The 23989-nt window shown below is 39.3% G+C and overlaps 2 protein-coding genes across 4 annotated transcripts; both read left to right on the top strand.

Annotated features, from left to right (window-relative positions):
- Positions 1 to 1067: 1067 nt before the first annotated feature.
- Positions 1068 to 10335, top strand: LOC146477262 (protein mono-ADP-ribosyltransferase PARP12-like). Of its 2 annotated transcripts, XM_085113712.1 has the most exons (6): positions 1068 to 2218; positions 3427 to 3434; positions 4119 to 4328; positions 4507 to 4663; positions 6026 to 6265; positions 6735 to 10335. In XM_085113712.1, exons 1-6 carry the CDS (start codon positions 1104 to 1106, stop codon positions 7141 to 7143), a joined length of 2139 nt encoding a protein of 712 aa, XP_084969838.1. In that variant the 5' UTR covers positions 1068 to 1103; the 3' UTR covers positions 7144 to 10335. The 2 variants fall into 2 exon arrangements, with proteins under 2 accessions (XP_084969838.1, XP_084969837.1); XM_085113711.1 differs by lacking the exon at positions 3427 to 3434 and having other exon boundaries at positions 1068 to 2208.
- Positions 10336 to 11396: 1061 nt separating this feature from the next.
- Positions 11397 to 22331, top strand: LOC146477261 (uncharacterized). 2 transcript variants are annotated; one of them, XM_085113710.1, is made up of 14 exons: positions 11397 to 11572; positions 12767 to 12846; positions 13039 to 13219; positions 13685 to 13785; positions 13995 to 14135; positions 14807 to 14957; positions 15406 to 15532; positions 16307 to 16379; positions 17141 to 17248; positions 18062 to 18145; positions 18788 to 18902; positions 19546 to 19797; positions 20093 to 21400; positions 22035 to 22331. In XM_085113710.1, the coding sequence occupies exons 1-14, from the start codon at positions 11515 to 11517 to the stop codon at positions 22181 to 22183; spliced, it is 2928 nt and encodes a 975-aa protein (XP_084969836.1). In that variant the 5' UTR covers positions 11397 to 11514; the 3' UTR covers positions 22184 to 22331. The 2 variants fall into 2 exon arrangements, with proteins under 2 accessions (XP_084969836.1, XP_084969835.1); XM_085113709.1 differs by having other exon boundaries at positions 11398 to 11572; positions 19540 to 19797.
- The last annotated feature ends 1658 nt before the right edge of the window (positions 22332 to 23989 follow it).

Below are 23989 nucleotides of genomic sequence, written 5' to 3'. Positions count from 1 at the left end.
CGATCTGCGATCATATGGAAACCAGCCTTTAGTATATCAACTTCAACCCGCTTATGCAAATTGTCCTTGATCACGCATTTGTCGCTTCTCAAAAGCATATATGAATTGACAAAGACACAAAAATCAACAAAAAGCTTTTCCAAGAAAACATTTTATTGAAATAAACAATACATTTGCTATTAGAGGCAAAAAAACTGAAAGTTTTTTTGCGTGCGTGCAAACACGCATGTAAAATTTGAAGACGCTCCGTGTTTGTACAAAGCGATCACTCGCAGTAAATTGGGGCACGTTTGCGATGAAAATTACAGAAGTTGCAGAATTCTGGTTCAAATCATCACTTAAACTATTTCTAGAAAGCAAATCAACATCGGAAAACATCATTTACCGTGTTGTCGCCATTGTCCTGGTCTTGTAAAGTTCGTTTGAAGCCCGAGGTTCGGTTTTAACTTTGAGCCGTATAATTTTCGGTGGCGGTGTGGTGAAATTGCCCTCGCTGTTGGTAAAACCATTGCTTCGTTATTCACCAGCATATATCAATAAGTCTTCATCCACGTCTCTGAGAAAGTCCTCGATACGTTTTCGGCTCTCCATATCAGTGAAGAGATTTTCGCTGATTTCTTGACCACGGTGACACTGAACGGTCAAGAGAACAGAGCGAACCACGCATTTGGGCGGAAAAACTTCAGAGTTTGACACCTGTCGGTTTTTCGGTAAAGCAACCTAGGGCCTCGGATAATTTAGTCAAAAACAGTCGGTTTGTCGGCACTGATTTTGTCGGTTTGTCGGTACTGACAAACTGATGACTTGAGTGACTACATGCGTGATATATCGGGACAACTCTACTACAGAAATATGACGTCATTTGGTAACCCGCACCCTCCTGCATTTTGTCAGAGAAGATAGTGTCCAAAGGTTTTGTTTCGTCGTTGGTAAAATGTACTTTTAGAATCTCCCCAAACTAGGTGCCTCCCCCCCCCCCCCCCCAAAAAAAAAGAAAAAATTTGGTCATGTACCCCCCTCACCGATAATAAAATTGATATTATATGAGCGGTGCACTGACCGACCTTAACATTTGAAGGCTCCCAATCCCGGAAGTAAGAAGCATGGCGGACAACGGATGGCAAGACGCATTAGAGGAGTTAATAGAAGTTTTCCTAGAAGATGGTGGAGAGTTAGAACTCGGCCGTGCAATTTTACAACTTTCTCCAAGCAATCGTCGATATGTGTCAAATGTTGGGGCGTCTAAATTCGTGAAAGGATTTCCCCAGCTATTTACTCAATCGAGCCGAGGTAAAACGAAATCGAAAGTCACGGTGAAGTTGGATGTGCCGTTAGAGTTTTGCCCTCAAGCTGGTGAAAAAGGTGGATGTGTTACAAGAGGTTGCGAGAGTCTACATTTATGCCCCTTCTTCATCAAAGAAAGCTGCAAATTTGGCGCAAAATGTAAAAGATCACACAATTATCGTGACGAACACACGGTTCGTGTTCTAGATCGCTTCCGTCTCGGTTTCCTATTAAATAGGGATTCCTCAACTCTCATTCTGCAAAAAATTCTGAAACACATCGAAGGAGAAAGTGAAATCCAGCGAGCCGCAGCCACTCGCTCTGTGCCAGATATTTGCAAGTTCTACAACAAAGCAACTTGCAAGAAAGGAGACAATTGCCCTTGTTTGCACGTTTGTGAGCACTTTATTGATGGTGATTGTAAGTTTGGCGAGAGATGTAAAAGGGAGCATGATTTTTCTGATCCACATAACAAAAGAGTGTTAGAAGAATATGATATGGATGCTATCAGTGAGCTTAAAGTGCTTCAACGTTTGAAGGGGAGAGAAAGGAAGCGAACCGCCAGTGTAAGCTCCGATGTACATGTCGAGAAACCTGACAAAGTAGCACCTAAGACAGCAAATTCTAGTGCTGTCACTACCAGAGCCAAAGATGACAAAGAAAAGGATACAGAAATTTGTGGATTTAACCTACGTGGCAAGTGTAACTATGGCAACAGTTGTATCCATCACCACACAGAGCTACCTTATTTGTGGGAATTTTCTTTCAATGGTCATGGCAACTGGGAGAGTTTTCCAAGTGTGCTGAATACAATGCTGGAGCATGCTTTCTGTGATGTGAAAAATAGCAGCTGTGATGTAGTGATCAGTGGTATTCCTCACAAGGTCCAGTTTAAAGATATGACTGCTGTGCCAATTTTACCAGGTGCTAATATGTAACTAAAAACTAGTAATAATCAAATATTAGGGAGTGTGTTCAATGATCTCAATCCCAGGCTCTCTCTCTCCTTTGCCATGTTGGTGATGATGTCATCTGCCCCTGTAAAAAATTATATGCCAGGGATGCCAGATACACATCCCAAGATCCATTCATTGTCCCACACAATCTTGACTCCAAATGCAATTAGGAGTACATTCTTTCTACATCAAATGCAGATAAACTGGTCATAAATGTTTCAAGGAGGCCCTGAAAGGAGCCATAGTTTACTCTTATGGGTGTGACTAAGAGTTGCACATTTCCCAAATCCTAAAATTCATTTCTAAATTCCAGCAGTGCTGATCTGTCCCATTAGCCCCCCCCCCCCCCACCCCCCAGGCAAACCCTCGTTTATTCACAGCTTTTGAAAATGAACTGATAAATGCCCCAAAGTTTAGACCATGAACCTGTTTGCACGTCATGTGGTACTGGAGTACTGTTAAAAAAAAAACAACTTGAATGTTTTTTATATCTGTGGGCAAACCAAGGCACAGAGAACTGCTAACTCATTGTTTTAAGACCTTAGAGTATGTTTGCTCCACCGCCGCGCATGAAGGTAGAATAGGACGAGCCTGACTGTGACGTCATCCAAGGAGTTAATGCTTAGCGGGCAACGGCAAAAGACAACTTGGGAAAATTTTCGTTAGATGCGAGCAACTTCTCCTTCATTATGCCTGATACGTGTGTCATTTACAAGTTTGTTTAGTACACACAAGTACCACAAATGAAATTCTTAGAAATGAACAATAATTCTAGGAAACTCACCAAGACTCCACTTGTACTGTGCTGTTAAGTCTACCTTGAAGGTCTTGCTCCAGCTGTCTGTTTTTTGCTTCTTCTTTTTTGTACACTTTTTGCCATTCTTCGTCCACCAAGGGTTCGCCCGCATAGGTCGCCATATTGCTTTCATCGCTTGAATTACGTGACTTGCGCTCCACCTCGCTTTCTCCTCCTCCTCTTCCTCGTCCTCCACCTCGCTTGACTCAATATATTCATCAGGTGAGGCCATGTTCAAATTTTCGCTTTCGACAATATCTTGCTGTCAAAACCCAGTCAGATGCTTATTGAAAGCATAGCACGCTACTCTGCCTACTCCTGGGATGACGTCACAGTATAACTCGATCCAGGTCTCCCAGATTTGAGGCTGTAGGTTTTAAGAAGACAAAGTTCAAACGGCACTAGAAATGCGGGAATTTTATCAATCTTGATAACTTTTTCGAATACTTGACTGAGACAATTAGCAGATTTAATTTAGCGAAAAAAAACGTTGGGGGGTTAGTTCTACTTTAAGTTCCCACTTTTTGTCAAACAAAAATATACTCGTAGAGGTGAACTGATGGATGTGAAATATGTGATATACACATGTTTGAAATGAGGATGAAAGAATTAGTAAATATTAAAAGACCATTGCAGTTCAGGCTTTCTTTCACAACTGCTCAAGTTGGATAGATACAATAACTGCAATGGTCTCCTATTTATTATTTATCCATTCCTTCATCTGCAATTCAAATATACCTTTTTCATATATTTAATTTCCATCTCTTCATCTCCACAGTTATATTACCAATTCATGTAATGACTAGTTTTATTGCCCACTTGTGAGAGCACTGCATCAGTATCGCAGAGATCATGAGTTCCAATCTCATTCACAACTGAACTTGTTTCATGCTTTTTTTTTTTTGTCAAAAGATTATGTTACTCATAGGTCTATTAGCTTCTTTTGATTTTGAAATATGTTCACTTGGAGACCCTCCCCCCCCCCCCCCCCCAAATTTTTACTTCAGGCTTTCCTCCTGACACAGATTCTTGGACTACCACTGTCATCAGTGCTATTAAAAAACAAAATTCATTCATTCAAGGTTTCTCAGTTGTAAATTCCATGGCACCCAAGGTTCGCCGACTTTCCACAGTGTCATCAGTGATTGCCGCACCAGGCCATGTGTTCAGTACCAGGTGGAATTGGTTCTGGCAGGATGAGAATAACAAATGGCAGTCATATGATACTCCAGGTGATGGACATGCTGTTAACACCACCAGCAGTCAGTGCCTTGAAAGGGACTTTGTCGCAGGTACAACAATGTTATTTACAATAATTGTGTGATACAGCTGCCAGAATATATTACCCTTCCCATCTTTTCAATAAGTACCCCACATCTCTCTTTACTGGCAAACACTTTTCACTGACAGTGAAGAGACAGTAAAAAGACCCTTATGTCATGCTAAGTACAATCTCTTTCTTTGTTTCAGAAAAGGATAGCCATTCCTTCAGTGCATCACATCACAAGTACACTCTGTACTTCAAAGGAATGTACCAACAGAATGATACACACAGAACCAGAAGACCTGTTAGAAGAAGGCCAGCTGAGTTTGTGAACAAGCAGAATATGAAAGACATTGCTCAAAGGTATTTAAAGGACTTAAAGTGATTACTGTTTTGTTAAAACTGTAAATGGTTAGAGCCTAGGAGTCATGTCATCTGAAGGAGTGTATAGACCTGAGAAGGATCGTTGAGGTGAGAATGACTTAAGTTTTGACAGCCTGAGTGGAAGTCGTAAATTATGAAGAATCAGTAGGTGGTCTAAATGTCTCTGGTTATTGATCTGATTGATCAATGAAGTCGAGATGTTACTGGTCATCTGTCAGTTGTGCTGTGATGTTATTGGCTCTGAAGACTGTGAAAAGTGATAGGTCCATTTAGATTCATCTTTTATGATATTTTTGCAGAAAATTAAAGTTAATGTTTGGCAAAGCAAGGCCCGCGTTGTCCCAGCGGTACATCCTGCAGGGTGTTTACCATATTTAGCACAAATCGGTCAAGCATATATTATCGATTGATCATTCGTCCCCTTCTCATATTGCTGCAAGTTTTCTACGCAGCAAGGTTAATCCCTCCCACCCTCCCTTTTTTCGTAGCCTTTTTAATTACTGTTGTTCTTCGCTTTCACTCCTTTGTAAGGCATGTTCGGTTTTGTTTTCATGCCATTTCCTAGCATTGTTAACAAGCTGTAAGAAATAGCATTAATAAAATAAGGGCGGGGAATTGCTGCCTGCGGCACCCCTTCAGCCCTGTGCTGGAGCCCCGTCAGGGAGGGGACATCTTGACATTCTGGACTGGATTCTACGCCAGGACATTACCCCAGGTCGATGTCTGCCTTGCAGTACAGGCATGAGGCACCCCCTCGGCATGGCGCCATGTGCCGAGGCCCCTCATCCCTTATGCGGTCGGTGGGTCCTATCCCCATCCGAGCCTTGCCAGTACTTTCCCTGCCCAATCTTGCCCATCAATAATTATTGTCTGTTGTGTTTATTGCGTGCCTTTACATTAACAATAGAAGAAAGATCCTCGCAGTTAGTATGCAACTTAAGCAGTTGTAAAATGAAAGCCTGAAAAAAATTCAGGCTTTATTGGGATTCAAACCCATGACCTCTGTGATGCCAGTGCAGTGCTCTACCAACTGAGCTATCAAGCCAACTGGGAGCTGGTCATATTGTGAGTTCATAATTATACCCGTGAAGGATGAATAAATGAATGAGAATATATGAAACACATATTTTGAACTGCAGATGAAACATTAAATAGAAGATATATGTTTCATATATTCACATTCACAGATTCATCTTTTGTTGGTGAATAACAACTGAAATTCTCTGAGTGGAAGAAGTGTGTATGTTTTCCTGTTTTAAAACCTGGTTGTTAGCCAATCGCGACACACTTAACTTTCAGTCTGATTGATTTACAGTAGTATTTGTTAATATTTCTTGTCAGACGTCGAGCAGTTATCTCTGCTCAGCCAGTGCCAACTTCGCCAGCAGCTGAATCAGATGGTTCACCATCCCACTGGGCCCATATTCCTGATGGTGAGGATTACCTGCGTGTAAAACTAGACACCATATCTGAGGAATACAAGAAAACAGAGAAGAAATTTCTAGAGACCATGGAAGCTGGACACAACATTATCAAGATAGAGCGAGTGCAGAACCAAGAATTATGGACTGTATACATCCAGTAAGTGTCTTTCTTTGACTTAACAACAGTTGAATGACTTCACTTAGACATGCAGCATACACAGTCAACTGACTGTACATGGCAAAAGCCACAGTTTGGCTCAATCTGAACAAAGTCAGCTTAAAATGTAGCAAAATTAAATAATTTGGACATAAAGGAAACAGGATATTGGAATAGGACATAAAGGGAAGATCAATATTTTTATTTTATTTATAACTACAATTGTAACAGCTTCAAATCTGTAACTTCGTAGAATTGAAGAACAGCCTCCTTACAAATATGCCATCCCATTGTAGGTGAAATGTCAGCCAACAGTTGTGCAATCACTAACAGTGCACTGACAGTCTGCTGGCAAATTCCCAGATAACTGGCACATTAAAATGGAAGGTATAGAATCACTGAAGGGATAAAATCAACTGTCAGATGACCCTTCCTTTTTTATGGGTTCTTTTTTTTTTTTTTTTTGCAGAAGAAAGAGCCGCATGGCCAAGAAATCTGGCAGTCAACCTGAAGAGCGACAGCTATTTCATGGCACAAACCCCACAACTGTGGAGGCCATCTGCCAACAAGGCTTTGATTGGAGAATGTGTGGCAAGCATGGCACAACTTATGGGAAGGGAAGTTACTTTGCTTGTAAGGCAAACTACTCACATCGGTATGCAGCCTCTGAGAGTAGAACTAAGCAGATGTTCTTGGCAAGGGTAGTGGTAGGTTCTTACACTAACGGTAATAGCTCACTGACCCGCCCTCCACCTAAGGACCCATCTAACCCTCTTGTGCTGTATGACTCATGCTGTAACAATACAATAAACCCTGCACTGTTTGTTATCTTTGAAAATGGCCAATCTTACCCTGAATTTTTGATCACTTACACTTGATCAAACTGTCTTTATATTGCTGTGTGTGACTGGCGTGTGTCATATTTTATCTTCTAGATCACCAGTCATTAGGTAATAGAAAGGTCTTGAAATTAATTACAGGACACTTGAAAATTATTCTTTTACTAATGTTAGAAAACAACAAATAATGTAGCTGTAGGCATTTTACCACCATTGGTTGCATATAAGTGTGACGATGACACAAAAACAAATATGACCTAATGAGGAGACAAACATTAAGCCCTAAAACGTATCACCATGGTGAGCCGAATATGACGTACATTGCGTTGAAGTTGTGCTCTTTTGTGCAGTTTTGCCAGAACCATGGGATTGGTCAGGCACGTTGCCAACTCACGGGCTAATATTCTGTACATTTAGTGATACATTTATTTGTTTACTTTTTTATATGTATCGTAGGTATAGAAAACGGTATTTCTTCATATTTTGAAATTAATTTCCAATAGTTTAGTATAGAAAAATGTAGGTTGCCATTTCTTAATATTTCAACTTACTAATTTGTAAGATTTTTATATTGTATAAGTAGGTTTAGAAATGTGTTATATTTGAAAATAATTTTTAGGATACTAACCGAGAAAAAATTGAAAGAGAAAAAAGTTTAATTTTGAAACTGCGAATACACAATGTATAAGAACGAGGTTATAAACCTCTCTAAATATACCCATCTCTGCCCTTTTTATGGCATGAAGGCCGATTTTTTTTTTTTTTTTTTTTTTTTTTTTTTTTTCAGTTCAAAAACGAAAAGAATTCCCTTTGCTGAAATGCCAATCCTAAAGTTCACTGTAAGAAAAAAAGGGTATGGTCTGTCGGACTAGTAACTGGGTGTGCGCTTGTCAAACCCCCCAAAACAGTTTGGGCTCGGAAAAGCAAATTCAATAACAGTGCTTCACCAGAAATTTATTTTTGTCGATTTTGATGGCTCATCTTGAAACTAGTTACGCTGGAAAATGACAAAAAGCGACTAAAAACGGAAAGTGATTTAACAAGAAAAGTGTAAATAGTTTTTGGGCTCAAAATGTTTTGTGGTGCGAGTTTGAGAAGCCAGCCCAGTGATCTAATCGTTTTATAGTTTCCAAATCCATCACAGAATGAATGACTTTATTTCAGTGTCTGGGTTATTTAGCTACCTGAACTAACTGGGGACACTACAAATAAAGCGCTACTGTTTAAAAAGTGATAAAATGTTCTACAAATCATGTCGTAATGTAGCATTATAGATAGTTAGAGATTAGTTCTGTAGTGATTCCTAAATCCTTGTACTTGTGGCAAGTCTATCAAATAGACGATGTCACATTTGCGCTTTATAATATTTCTACTTGGCTTGAAACACGGGATTGCTTTACGCTCGGCGCCAGTGATACTTTGCTCTTGAGTCAGGATAAAGTAACACTGTCGGCATATGTTCGTTGAAGTAAAGCACCCGAAGATTTTCCGATTCTTATTGACCAATCGGAAAGTGTGTGAACACTCCGAAAGGTATTTCGTTAGCTTGTGGCTATTCCCAGCAAGCGAGTTGGAGGTGGTGTGTGGACAGAATTAAGAACAGAAGAGCGCCCTTTTTTTTTTTTCCAAAAAAGTACTTTCGTGGCGTCGATACAGTATCCTTTTACGGGAAAATTCTCCTTTTTTCGTGATATTTCTTTCAATGCCAAAAAAGAAACGGGCTTCTTTATTAACCTAAGAAAATTCGCGGAAATCTAGTGTAGCAAAAAAAACTCCTCCCTTTCAAAATCACGGAATTAGTGACCTTAAACAAAAGCCCCGTCAACCAGGATTTTAAGAGTCCGTTTTCAAAAGTTTGCTTCTCAAGACATACCACTATGAAGACCGCTTTCAAAAGTTTGCGTTTTGGAAGCGTATTGTATGGTTCAAGTTTACGGAACTCGAAATCGCAAAGAAAGTTTCCGTTTTCAGTGCTGATGCTTTTTTTACAATCCTGCTTTTCTATATTGTCCACACGGATACGGTTTCAAAGGAATGCGCTCTCAAAAGTTTTCGCTTTTAAGATTTTTTGTTTTGGAGACCGTTCTCAAAAGTTTGTGTTTTCAAAGCTTTCCACTTTGGAGACCGCCACAAAAAGTTGCGTTTTCAAAATTGTTTGTTTTGGAGACCGTTCTCAAAGGTTGCGAGTTCAAAACGTTTCACTTTAGAAACTGTTCGCAAACGTTTTCGTTTCAAAAACTTTGGCATAAATCCAAATAAAAGCTATCAGTCTCTTGAAACTTGAACAATAAAAGAACAAAACAAAAGCAAAAAGGAAGGACCAAAAACAAAGAAAACCAAAAAAAAAAAAAAAGGTTTCGCCGACTTTAATACCCTAAAACACGACGGAGCGAAGTCTTCGAAAAGACCAAAAAATTTCTGTAGGTAAAGCAGTAGGATAAGCTTTGTTAAGAAAACCTACCCTAGTGCCTTTATTAACACACTCCGAGGATTTTCATTTTCGTGTAATGTGCGAGTCTTCCCTTTTTAGTACGATTGCGGAATACTTTCCCGTGATACAGCTCCGTGTTTTGGGGGGATGATGCTTGATTGTGCATGACAGCTCCAAAATACTAATCACTAGCTCTGCTTCGCTACCTTTGAAAGAGTAATTTTGAGTAAAAACTGACAAGAGGCATTAGGGTACAAATCATTGCAGTAATTTGTAGTGTTAACACTAATTTTGCTAGCAAAAAACACTCAGCATTTTTAATGGAAATTAACTGTTGTAGTAATGTTTTTTAGTTGTGGTCAAGAATACCTCTTTTCTCTCGGGCAATGATACACAGAAAGCGCACGGGAATGTTTGTCGCTCGCGGCAACTTGTCGCCAGCGCTAACAAATTTCTCCTCAAGGTTCACCGTACGGGTCATGGAAATTCTGGTGAACACTGTAAAATCCAAGCCTGGAAATCCTGGAAAACGAAAAGAATTCATGAAAAGTCATGGAAAATTATATTTTTTCCGGAACATAATAAGATCGTTGTCTCAATTTATGGCAAATGACCTTGTAATCTGTCTACCGTCTTGTGTTTTCTCAGACCGCATATGAACTGCTTATATTCTTGCCTGCATATTATCAAAGCTCAAATAGGCTATTTTCCCATCGAGAGGCGAGATTAATTTTATAGTGTGGCAAAAGACCAATTTCGATATATTAAAATTCTAGCTTGGCTGCGACGCTGAGGGGAATCATGATAATTCATTGAGATTCAGAGATGAATAATTACTTTCCTTTGTTTTATTCCTCGTAGCCAAGCTAGAATTTTAATATACCGAAATTGGTCTATTCAGTATTTCCAGAGTCATGGATTTTGTCCCCGCATATGGTCGTGAAAAGTCACGGACGTTTAGGAAACAGATAACGTACGAACCTTGTCCTTAGAGAGCAGAGGTACTGACCAACAAAGTATGGGTCTGATTAAAACGACTCGAAGCAGCGTTTTGCCTTTTTTCCCTTTTTTTAATGTCTAACTGTAATCTCTTTGTTGTAATGTTAGTGTAGATGACAGTAAAGTCAATAAAATCAAGTTCAAATAAGAATTGTGTACTTATCTTTGAAGGATGGTATTCCTGGAAACTGAAATACCCGTAAAAGCTCCATTTTTGCCAGTCACAAGAATAGTCTACTTGATCTAAATCCAGGGTTCAGGGCAACTCACTGTTAAAATAAACTAACTTGAAACTCCCAAGGGACGGTTTTTGGATTTTTGGAAGGAAAAATAACATAGCTTCACTTAACGTTTTTTCGAGCCGGAATATCCTGGCTCAGAAATATGGGAAAGGAGGCTCTGCTACTAGTAGGGTACTCTTTAATGGAAAATTGCGTCTCGGAGAACCACCAGTTTGTTCCAAGGGCGTGTTTACGTGATACCGCTACGGTTACCGGGTCATACTGGTCACAATTCCTTAAGATTCTCGTTCTCGTGTCATATAAGTGCGGGAAGGCCGCTCAAATCATAGCACGGGTACGGTGAACGAAGCTCACACCGTTATAAAAACGATTTCATGCATTAAAAAAGCAAGTTGTCACTGATCTCGAAGACCCACTGTTCTGTCTCGACACTGTCCTAACGTAATGAAAGCGATATCATGCAAACGCCCTCTAACTGGCTGCGCGCGCTCTTTTTGTGTGTATGACGTATGTTTTTCATCCATGCCGTCACAATAGTGCTTTCGCTTGAAGTGAAAACCCAGACGAAAGAGCAGTTTGCTTGCGTGCATCTTCACATCTTTAAAATATATAAGTTTCAACAGACCTGAGACAACCAAAACAACAATCACAAAATTCATTTCGTGTATCACGTGACTCCGCAACTTTGCCGCGGCCGCCACATGAAAGTGGCGGGAAAATACGACGAAGAAATGAGAAATGGCGACCACTTCTCCGTCATTTAATGAAGCAAAAGCGTTTAAGAAGCTTATAAAAGGTAAGGGGTTTGAATTTGTACTTGCATAACGTCGTTAATAGGTAATACTGTGGTGAGCATTTCTTGAGATGCTGTCAACTTACAGCGGTAAATAAGAAAAAAGAAAGAGACTGTGATTTAGTTTCGCTGCTTTGTATCGCGTATCGTAGCTTGAAGTTGGTCCTAGATTTCAAATGGTTTTGGGATTTTCGAACATGATTTAGGCTTTAATTTGTGTGAATCGTTTTCTCTATTTAAACCATCTAATATTTTGCTATCGCTGTGGTTAAACGTGGTCTAATTTTTAAGCTTAAGACTTTTATAACTGAACCAAAATGCTAGCTAACTCATTTGCTACAAACAGCAAAAATGGCAGCCTATGCACTTAGCTATTATTAAACACTAAACAAAAAAAAAATAATAATAAAAAATCTCAAAGAACAGAGCACAGTCAAAAGGTTAGGTCACAGGATATTATATCAGGGTAGTTTGTTTTTTTATTCTCGTTAAGACTTGTACTATTTGGACTCAACGGATTTGCGCATGATGCAGCGCAAAAAAAGCCATATTTCCACAGGGACGTTGAAGCATTTTCCCCTATTCCTTCTGTGCTTTGCCTGTAAGTGATTGTCTCAAAGGTTCGTTTCGGTGGATATCTGAACTGGAAAACTAGAAGCAGTGATTTTGAATTTCAGATTCATTGTCCCCCGAAGAAGGACCAGAGATACGGTTCGAAAATTTGGGAAATTTTTTTAAAGTTTTTTAGATCAGTTTTAAGCCCCTTTTTTTTTAGCAATTTTAACGTTAATTCCTTTCGTTGAAGTTTTCAGAGTTTCAGAGGGGCAAACGTGTGGTTAAAAATGCGAAAAATATAGGTCAGCTAGCAGTTTTGTACTTTTGTGAACCCAACAACAACTTGAAAATATAAATAGCTATTGCCGGCCTCGTGCAAAACCTGTGGAAACGAGGAGAACAATAGAAAAGTTTCAGTTGACGCACTTTCTTGAATTGATTTCTTTGAAAATCGGTGAAAGAAAACTACAAAGTGTGCGGTAATCTTTTCAAGTTTTACCATGTTTGGATCCATAAAATGCAGCTGATTGACCCATCAGAAATTCTGCTCGTTCGCCCTCAGCCCATTTTATGCGCCAAACCCTTTCTGAAAGCCTAAATTAATAATCAGAAATTATTGCACCGAAATGTTGTTCCTTGCAGAGAAACGCAAAAAGAAACAGTCTAAAGCAAAGGAAGGAACCCTCTTATCAAAGAGCAAGTCTCGAAGCAAATTATACAAGGTAATAAATATTAATATGGATACTATTGTTTTGTTTTGTTGTTTTTTTATGTCGCTGTTGTTGTTGTTGTTGTTGTTGTTGTTGTTGTTGTTTATGACTGTCTCAAAATCCATCTATACCAGCTACTGGATAAAGAAAAGAAGTAATAGTCGATTAGATTGTAATATTTCACCTGGTGATCATCTTGTTTAGGAAAACCGATCTTCAGAGCCAGTCTTTTCCAAGTCCTTGGTTAGTTGTGAGCAGGAGCCAGTGTGGGAAACTGAATTCAGTGAAGGACTGAGTGTTCCAGTGCCAGAGCTCTATCCAGAATTGTCAGACTCCATACAAAATATGCAAGAAAGTGACACAGAACAAGACGAAACGGCAAAAGGTCTGATCCATTTATTCATTCATTCACTCACTCACTCACTCACTCACTCACTCACTCACTCACTCACTCACTCACTCACTCACTCACTCACTCACTCACTCACTCACTCACTCATTCACCCACTCATTTATTCATTCATTCATTCATTCACTCACTCACTCACTCACTCACTCACTCACTCACTCACTCACTCACTCACTCACTCACTCACTCACTCACCCACTCATTCATTCATTCATTCATTCATTCATTCATTCATTCATTCATTCATTCATTCAATCAATCAATCAATCAATCAATCAATCAATCAATCAATCAATCAATCAATCAATCATTCATTCATTCATTCATTCATTCATTCATTCATTCATTCATTCATTCATTCATTCATTCATTCATTCATTTGAAAGTAGATTTATAGCTTCCCAGTATGCGTATCTTCTGTATTTCCAATTTTTTTTTCAGTACACGATCCTCTTTGCGAGAGTGAGGAAAACGTTCAGTGTGTTCCAACCAGCTGTGGCGACTTTGACCCTGTTGACAAACATAACCATAATTCAAGCCAGGTAATAGATGTTCAAATGAAATTATTAAAGCTTCAGTTTACATTTAGTTCACTTTGTTCCTTGTTTAGCAAAAATCAAACATATTACACGAATTTGACAATTCTTGTCACGGTCTATGTTTGTTTTTTTGTTTTTGTTTCGTTTTTCTGTTTTTCTGTGTGTGCTTCTTTTTTTTTTTTTTTTTTTAATCCTCCCTTCTTTTCGAACAGAATCAAGATGATTCTCAACAGTCAAACTCTCACAGCCAAGGACAGAACTTTGAGAAACGCAAAAGAAAGCTGGCAAAGCCTAGAAAAGTTACAAAACGAAAGAGTGCTGACCGAGAGCAAGATACTGGTACATCAAAAGTGGTAAGGCAATTAACTTTTAAAAAATGTATTTGTGTGTGCGGTGAAAGGGCTGTCAAATAATAGAGTTCCCACCAAAATAGTTTCTTCTGTATAGACTTGCCTCTGTTGGACGTTAACTTAAAAATAAATTGTATTTTACGATGTGCATCTGATGTCTAACAATTTTTGTTAAACTTAAGCCTGTTCAACCTTGGCGGAATTCAAAAGTCAAGTGCCAATAGCTAATAGCTTTTTCAGTCCGAACAAAAGTTCCGGGGATCTTCGTGATCATTCCTTTTATCATGCAACAAAGAATTTGGTGTGACTTGTCAGTGTTAAAGTGCGTCATTGTCTTCATGCCAATAACATTTCGTCAGGCATATTTTTCCAAATTTGACTTTTAAATCTTTTAAACTGGTTTTGATTGCTCACAGTTTATGAGTCAATTTTGACGCAGTTTGTAAGGTTTTCAAAAGTCGAGAAATCCAAGATGGTAACAATGACGTAATTTATGTAGCATGGCGTCATTGCTTCCGTTTGACGCTGATGACGTTATGTAAGGTGGGGCAGATTCTCCCTCCTACCGTTCAGGAACAAACTTATCTAGGAGTGGACATGCGACTTTGACTGTACACGAAATGACTCCTTGCTGTTTCTGTGACATAGTGCTGGACGAATTATTCATTTTGTAGGATTCTGAACACCTTGATCACCCACAAGATGCTGGAAAACAAGGAACGTGGGCCCAGTGCAGCATCCCTCATTGTGCGAAATGGAGATTCCTCCAAAATAATGTCGATCCAAGCGATATACCAGAAAGATGGGTGTGTTCCATGAACGAAAGTAAGAAATTCTTCCCAACTCATTTCAATAATTAACGGTTAGCTGAAAGCGATTAGATCCTCTCCACGGTGTTAGGTTTTTCGGTTATATTATCCCCTTCGACACGAACAATTATTTATATTTGTTAAAGGCCTGTTTGTGTTCGTAAAACAAATGTAATTAATCACGATTAGTCTACATATTGTGTTCAGGTAATCGTGCTGCTTACAAAAAATTCATAGATTTTATTTTAACAATTGAGTTGTTCAGATGTTTACAAAACAAGAATTTAGTTTTGCTGAGCTGTGGGAAAAACAGATTGGCCTTAAATGGTGTGGCAACGTCTACGTGCGGTAGCTAAAGTGGGGTGCACTGTGTCGAGGCTTTCTTTGCTGGCTATTTTTTCACACACTTCATGCCATTGGATAGTTCCAGTTTCTCTAATATCTTTTTTGTTAATTATTTCTAGATGAAAGTTACAATGCATGTAGTGTTTCACCAGAAACATTTGACAGTCAAGATGGAAACTTGGACGTTATGTACACCCCTTACCCGAGTGGTTCAATTGTTTGGGCCAAGATGATTGGCTACCCGTGGTGAGTCTGGAAGTCCTGTAGTGAGTGATACAGATTGTTACTTACGTTTAAAAAGTATTATACAATTGTGAGTTGTTTCTGGGCATTACATTGACAAATCTTCCAGTAGTGAGACTAATATTAAAACACAGGCATATTTCAGCGCTCTTACATGATTCAAAAAGTTATCCAATAAGTCCTCTCCAGGAGCCCCAAGTCGGGTTAAAGTCTAGGGGAAAAACTTTTGTGAAGTTATTTTACGCATACAATTTCCATTACTCGAAATTCTACTTTTAACAATTTTGAAGGGTAAACCTTCGATTCGCTCTGACGAAGGGCTTACGCTCGAAACGTCAGCGCTCGAATCTCTTTATTTACGGCGGCCAATTTACCTTTAGTTGTCAACTCTATTGATAAACCAAACATCCGTTCTACTCCCCACCGACGCAGCACCACATTTTCCTCAGAAAGTAACCCTTGATTCAAAACGTGCTTGTGATTGGTTGGTTACTCTGAGTCTCAAAGCTGGTATACGTAGAATAAGGCGAGACAGTTGCCGCAAGAAGTAAGGTTGGATTCTGATTTCGTATGTTACTCTCGACAATTCCCAATAAGTTAGTTGCCTTGAACTGATTCAAAACGTTTTTCTCTGTACCCCATTGAAGCAACAATAACAACTCGAACGCCTGTTTTATTCGCTAGGTTTCCCTCAAACGGAATAGTTTGTTTCTTTGAGATCTCAGCAGCAGTCTCCAGCTATCAGATTTTAACTCTTCTCTTTCAACATCTAAACAGGTGGCCTGCAATGATGGAGGACGACCCTGATTATGGTTACTATTGTGAAACTGATGACGACAATGTTACTCCGGTAACTTAAATCTACTGAATGTAAACGAAAATTAGAGATTTTAGTTGAGTATGGACTAGGTAGCGTGTAGCTTCTCGGAAGCTTGAGTCACAATAAATCTTATGAGACATGAGCCCCTGTGATTGGTGTGGTTATCGTATAAAAAGTATTTTTACCCTGCCACACATCAGAAGAATAGCCCGCAGTGGTTTCAACCGAACCCGACGTACTTTCAATAACAGGAGGCCGGGCTCAGAATCGGCCAGATCTGTTGAGCAAAGGAAGACGTCAGTTTGCTTTTCTCAATCATTCTGTTAAACGCTTTCTCGATTGTGAGCTATAACGTTCATCTACATCGCATACCTTCAATTCTACATTTCCGTGTAACAAGTTAATCAAGGTATATTACATGGATTTTATAACACGCACTTTGTAAGAAATTCAATTTTCAATTATTTTTCGCGCTTTTTAACCAGTTAGCATCTGATCGCAAAGAAAACGCTTCAGGTATATATATATACTAATTTTAATACAAGGAGGATTCAATTAATTCTTTGTATTTGCAAAAAGAAAAAACGACAAATAAACAAAATTAGCGTAGCAAAGTATCGCGAGAATTTCCGGCAGTAAGTGAGTTGTTGCTTTTTAGTTATAACTGCCGGTCTTTTCTTAATTTCAGTCCTTCTCAAATTAGTAGCAGCTAAGTTTTCCTTCCATGACTGCTTATCAGTATCTGTAACTTGTTGCCATTATGCTGAAACTCACTTTTCAATAAATTGCAGCTGATGTACCATGTGGTGTTTTTCGATAAGGAAGTGTCGAGAACATGGGTCAATGCTGTTTCTATCCGTAACTTTTCTATTGATGATGATCCTGAGGACATGGGAAAGGTCTGTTTGCACGCGGCTTGCTATTGAGCCGTGACCATTGTTGTTGTACTAGTAAACTTTATTTAAAACACGGATAACCATCAGTTAAGTGAAAAAATAACAAAAAATAATAATAAATGCTTAAGAACTGTTTTACTGTTTCAACATCAGATGTTAGGAATCTGATTGAGTTTTTGCCTGTTTAATTTCCCAACGGAGCCAGCATCCCTAAGTTCTCGGGGCAAGTTATTTCATAAAATGGCCCACACAGTGCTGTGACTAAATGTTCGCTTTAAATAATCTGTATGGGTTGGGCAAAGCGAGTGTACCTTGTAAATTCCACAAATTATACTCAGTATGGCGGTAAGTGAAGAGTTGTTGTAATTACTCTGGGACAAGTTCGTGAATGTTTTAAACATCATCAATGCTTTTGTTTCCAACGGCGTTTTGATAGCGTATCCGAAAGAAGGCTCGAGCTCCGACGTCATAAGGAAATCAGTTGCAAGCTACTACTTTCTTAAAAAAACGCACCATCAAGTACACGTCTTTCTTGTGTAGTTTTCTAAATTACCACAAGTAGATGTCAGTAATCCGCATAAGGAAGACAAGGCCATTCAAATGAACACAACAAATAAGGTTTTGGGCGGTCAGTGGAATTTTGACTCAATAGTAGTGTGGGATTCTGGCTATGTTTTAAAACTGAATCCCACTTTTTGACTCTTTATTATTGAACTTTTAGAGATAGCATCTCAGTTTCAGTTTCTCTGTTTGCTCGTACCGACTTTTTCCCGGAAGGAACATCGTTGAGTAATTTTCTGATGTCTCATAATACAGGTCACACATGGAGGGAAGAATTACAGAAGACAACTCACGGCAGCTACCCTAGCAGCACGAAAGGCAGCACAAATGTCTCTTCAGGTACTCTAACTCGCACTGTTTTTAACATGTCGTTCTTTATAAATTGTGGTCACGTCAGTGCGACGGTTCTTTTGTAGTACACTTCGTGTAGATGCTTATGACGTCAAGTCATGGGCTTCTGGTCAGGTTGCATTTCCTACCTTAATTTCCAATAATTATTAAAAAGAAGGGGCGATGTAGGAGGAGAACGCGTGGTGTACTTGTTAGCTCTTAGGAGTTTTCATCGCACTTTTGACCAGAAGCTCAAAAGGTCGAGGGTTCAAGGGAAGGCTAGTTCCCACATTGTCGTATTCTTTCCATGCCAAGAAACTTCACACTGTCTACCTCCATCCAGACAACAAAATGGTGGGCTAGTAACCCTTTGGTGGAATAGCAGCCCATTCGGGGGGTAATTGTAACATTTCTAGTTGCATTATGCTACAGAAACTGAGGATCCGATCGCGTGAGCATCAATTCGTAAATTACAATGTCATTGTATATATTTTGTTCTTCACGTGTAAATTTCACAATGCTAAATGTATCGAGGTTTTCATTTATGTTGACTGTTAAATTAAAAAAAAAAACAAATTCCATTCTAGATCTTCTATATCCTCTTTGAAAATTGGGTGTTTCGAAGACGTTATAAAAACTTCTGTTTTTCAGAGTCGACTAGCAGAATACGGCTTCGCAGCACGTTACAAAGGACCCATTGGTAAAAAGGCAGTAGAAGAGAAGGAGCGCTCAGTTAGCCTTGAAACGGAAGAACTTAGTGATTCAGGTAACAAAACCTTTCTTCGAAATTGGACAACTTTAAACTTTGTGAACCCATATAGAACAGTGCTTAGATGCACTGACTGGGAGGCAGGATTATTGAGATAGTTCGTAGAATTTCAGATTGTATTATTTTCAGTTTCAGTTACGCTTGAAGAAAATTGAAATAGCTAAAAGAACAGTTAAAACAAGTGAGTAAAAATTGAAAAAAAAAATCGAGTACGACATAATAGTCTTTGGTGCAGCGTTGGGCGCAGTTTCTAAGCTGCAATGTGCGTGAAACCTTGGAATTGTCACACGCATCATGAACAAAGCATAAAGTGATAACGTACACCTCCATAAAAAAAGAAACAAATCACTGTACCAAGCGTCATCCAGAACTGATTTGTCGCCGAGTGGCACAAGTTTCCTCGTTTCGTAGCCATTCGTACTTCACCCTCCACCATCCTAGGAACCCTTCAGTCATATGCAATGATAAGAGGCGTCTACAATGTCTACAATGTCTACAATGATTACAATAATCCCGAGAAACAATGATATATTGGTCAGTAGTGTAGACTCACTTCCGTTTTCTAGTCAGTATTGGGTGCAAGGTTTTATACTTTGTTGCAACGTGTATCCTTGACTCTGTTTCACCTGTTAAGTTACAGAATCATCAAGCCAGGAAATTTACAGCAGTGGTTGCAGCAACAGTTGCAGCAGTCCAGAAGAGATTAAACAAGTTAAAGCAAAATCTGCATCCAAGCCTACAACCCCTAAAGAGAAGCGCTCGACCAAGCCATCCAAAAGCAAGACAAAGAAGGCACAGCAGACTAAGGAAAGGGATTCTTCTAACGAAAAGAATGCAAACGGAGGCAAGAAGAAACAGAAGAAGACAAAGATGGCGTGCCCCCACGGCAAAGGTAAATAACAGAAAGTTCAGCGGAATTAATGCGTCGGTAACTTATTATTGTTTATTGGAATTTAACTTCAAATAAGTGATTTACTTCAACTTCTCTGATTGACTCTACAGAAATGTTGGATTGTGTTCTTCTTTTTGTAACCTGAAACTGGCAATAATAAGGCTAGAGTAAAATATGTTTGCTAATTCTAGGGTCAGTACGGACTAACTGTGTTATGGAACACTGCGTAATTCCCTCCCTGTAATGATCAATTGATATACGCTCTAATAATTTCTTGTCCCGTATTTCCCCTTAGAACGGTCATCTGAGAATAGCGTCGACGACAGTGCTGATTCTGAGAAACATCTGGATGAGTCAATCCACGAGCAACGGATTGAGGGAAACCAAAACAAGAACGGTGATACTCCCGAACTCAGTGAAGACCTTGAAAGTTCAGTTCCTTCCACCTTAAGCGCTAACCTAGATTATGAACAAGCCGTCGCTAACAAAAATAAGACTCTAAATTCGCCAAGTGAGGGAAAGATATCTGAAATGAACATCGCAGAAAGAAAAGCTGTTAAAAAGAGAAAGGTCTCAGAAGCACAAGGTGGAAAGAAACGAAAGGTGACTGAGGATGCCAAAGGAAACACTGAAAACAACATGGATACTACTAAAGGAAAAGTGGAAGAAAAATTGGCCGAGAACGCTGTCACAAGTACTGAGTCATCAGCTAAAACACAGAAGAAAAAGGTGTCCAAAGAAAGCAAACCAAAAAAGGAAAAGGCTGCAAAAGTTATCATAAAAAATAATGATAATTCAGTAGTGGAACATGAGGAGAATATTTGTGAGATTTCGACTTCTAGCAAGTCCAAACTGAGTGTTCCTAAAGGCAAACAACAAGGAAAAAAGAGAAGTAAAGGCGAAGCCGTGAGCGTCTCTCAAGATAGCCCTGTTGAAAAAGAGGCCAAAGTTAAACTGTCATTGATGAAAGATAACAAGAGAAGCTCATCACAGTCCTGTGACAGTGAAGTTAAGAAAGTGAGTAAAGAGCTTGATTCTCAAAAGAATGGAGCAAGAAATGTGGTAAAAAAGAAGACGACTTCGTTGGAGCAAGAAAGAGAAATTAAGGAATCCAGGAATAGTAACGAGGAAGGAGCCTCAAGTTCTGAAGTTTCAGATCAGAAAGAAGCGTTTAAAGAAGCTGCGCATTCTGAACAGCATCCGCCCAAACCACACAAACCAAGTTTTGCCCTTAAAAGGTCAACTGCCAGTACAGATGTTCGCGTTCCCCTCGACGAAGGCACGGCTCGGAAGAAATCTTTACCAAAGCTAGTGAAAGCTTTTAAGCCTCCTATGGCAAAGGAAGGCAAAACTGGCAAAGGTTCCAAAATGCCTAACCTATTGAAACCCAGTTTTGTAAGCCCAGCGCTCGCTAAACCTGAAAGTAAACCCGACGATCGCAAAGACGGTGGTCGGGAGGTTGCACAGTCAAATGCTGTAAAGAAAAACACGGCACCCAGGAAAGAATCAACGCTGAAGAGAAAAACCTCTAAAAAGGATCAGTGCCTGAGTGAAACGCCAAAGAAATCAAAGAAGGATAAGGAACACGATGATATCCTCTCGGGTAAGTTTACGTTAACGTGATCGGCTATATTACTTAACTGTTGCGGTTTATGTTTAAACTGAAATTAAAACAGCGCCGAGGGCGTTTTTAAGAACGTGAAAGAAATGCCTCTTCCACTCCTCGAGTGTTGTGAAAAACTTTGAAGTGTTTATATAAATCAACAGGCAATGCACATTTCTTTATAAAATGTCCCGGGATTTCTCAGGGTGATTTCAAATTCGTAGGCTATTGATATGAAGATGAAAATCTAACCCCAAAATTTTGCGTTTGTTTTCTATGTAATTTTAAATATCGGTTAAGTCATTATTCCTTGGTGTTCCAGTAACCTCAGAAACCTCTTATAAGGAATTTTAAGTTATCATTGTCTGTATTCCTATTCCACCGAATAGGGCCAATCGAACACACCATTGATGCTTAAGTTATTACTGGAATGTCAGTAAGTAAAAGACAAGATAATCGTTACTGACAACGTCAATCCTGGCTTTGTTCTTCAAAAAAAAAAAAAAAGAAAGAAAGCCCAAGGGGTTTCAGTGCGGAGTTGACTCAGTGATCTTGTCCGATACACAAAATAATATAAAATTCCGCATAAAAAACTTTAAGGATGCTTATCTCCCTATGATTCTTTTTGTTTCAGAGGATCTTCAGGCTGAAATTGATGAAATCGACAATGACATAGCTAGCATGCAGAAAGAGCTGAGGGTGTCAGACACCAGCGATACAAGTATCTCAGAAGAGAGGATCATTTCTCCAGCCCCCCTTCTCTCAGATTCACCAGAATTTTAAAACTCGTATGTCGCAGTACAGTCCTTGCAGTGTGCTAAAGTAGTTTTTTGAAAGATGGTTCGCTGGCTATGAACTTTGGTCATGAGTCAACCAAGGGCAGCAATAGTTTCCTTTCCCCGCATTGTGGGTTAAATTAAACATTTTGGAAGCTTTTTAAAATCGAAAGTCTCACGTTACACGCGAATGCCATCACCTGTAAGCTTTGAAACCTTAGTATGCTAGCTTGTCAGCACCTAGTCCGTGGAAAAACTTCCCCTAATCTACACCTGGCCCTTAATGCGTACTAAGGACTTTGTTCTCATTGAACCATATTGACCTAATATGTTAAGTGCAGTCAGTGCCCACTAATAGATATTTTGGGGCAGTTGATGACTATGCGGGAAAAGGAGATCTTGGCAAGAGCTATTTGAATCCAAAGAAAACAATGGAAAACCTAGTTTAATGGCCTTAGCTGCCACGAGTCTACTTTAGCTCAGTCAGTGGTAGAGCATCCGAACAAGTAATCGGAAGGTCCTAGTTTCGATTCCTGATAGAAGCGCTCGTGTTGCCTTTAGCAACATGCGGTACTAAAATCTTTAAAGCCTTCAAATGCATAGCATACAATGTGGCATTTTAGCTTATTTTGCCACTTTTCTTTCTGGATTCAATAGCTCTTATTAAGATCTGCTTTTCCCGCTCAGTAATCGCGCAAAAATATCTTTTCATTAGAAGGTTTCTAGGTCTCGTGATGCACAGAACGTGCTCGCACTAACGAAGGAAGCACTGTCCTAAATTAAAACAGGTCGCCTTAATCTGAAACGCCGGCGTGTTATACATCTTGTGTTGAGAGCACCTCTTGCTCATTATGGTGCTTTTTGAACTCCTGACATTTTAAGCTCGCTTAAGATTTTTGGCAAGATGACGGATAAGAACGCTGTTGATTTGTTTTTATTTGAATTTCGCCTTAAAGATGTCAGTAGCTTAGTGAAATTCGCGCCACTAAAATATCCAGTTTGCAAACAAAATGTCTTCTATTTGAGGTTTTCCCGATTTAGGTTTTTGTTATTTGGGCCATGTGTTACATGTGATAGGGCATTTATTCAGGGTTAACCAAGAATCCCAGATAAGTTTTTAATAAAGATCAGTTTTATTCATTTCACATAACAATCGAATTCATATTCATAATTTCAAACTGGATTTAAAGGACGTATTTTGAAGGTCATTTAATTGTTACACATCTTATGAAAAATTATTCATTTTAACCCGTACTGACTAACATCTATCTGAAGACCACAGCTTTGAAATAAACCTTGTTTTAATAAAATACCACACGATGACTACTTGACTCCTTATACCCCTCGAGCAGGATTATTTTTTACAGCCTGTGCTTGCAGGGTAGGCTTCTTGTGAGATTACTAAAACTTTCATGTTTCTACTTTCAGTTTCCTGAGTCAATGGTGTGTCCAAGGGATTGCTTTTGAAATGCGCGTGATTGATTAAAGAGTCTCAGTCAACTCTGCCTAGTTTCCAGTGTGTCAAGGGTGGTTGTCCAAATGGGAGATTTTCTAGCTGACGCTTCGAAGTCCTAGCGGGAATCATCATCTCAGTTAAGATTCTCAGTTAATCAAAGAAATAAGAAAAAAAAGTTACTCAGTTCAAGTGATCTTTTATTATGCAAATTACTCCAATATCAATGATACTGTGGCAAAGACTGTGACACCTACTGTACTGTTGGAAGTGAGACTCGTCACCCCCCCCTCCCCCGATCCTTAACACATCCAATTCTTGTCGCACTTTTCTTGATACAACTTTTTTGACGCAGAGTTG

The sequence above is a fragment of the Pavona decussata genome, unplaced genomic scaffold (assembly GCF_977016875.1).
Source record: "Pavona decussata unplaced genomic scaffold, jaPavDecu1.1 SCAFFOLD_71, whole genome shotgun sequence".
Taxonomy (NCBI): domain Eukaryota; kingdom Metazoa; phylum Cnidaria; class Anthozoa; order Scleractinia; family Agariciidae; genus Pavona; species Pavona decussata.
Note: the sequence above shows the minus strand (reverse complement) of the source record. Positions and strands in the feature narration are given on the sequence as shown.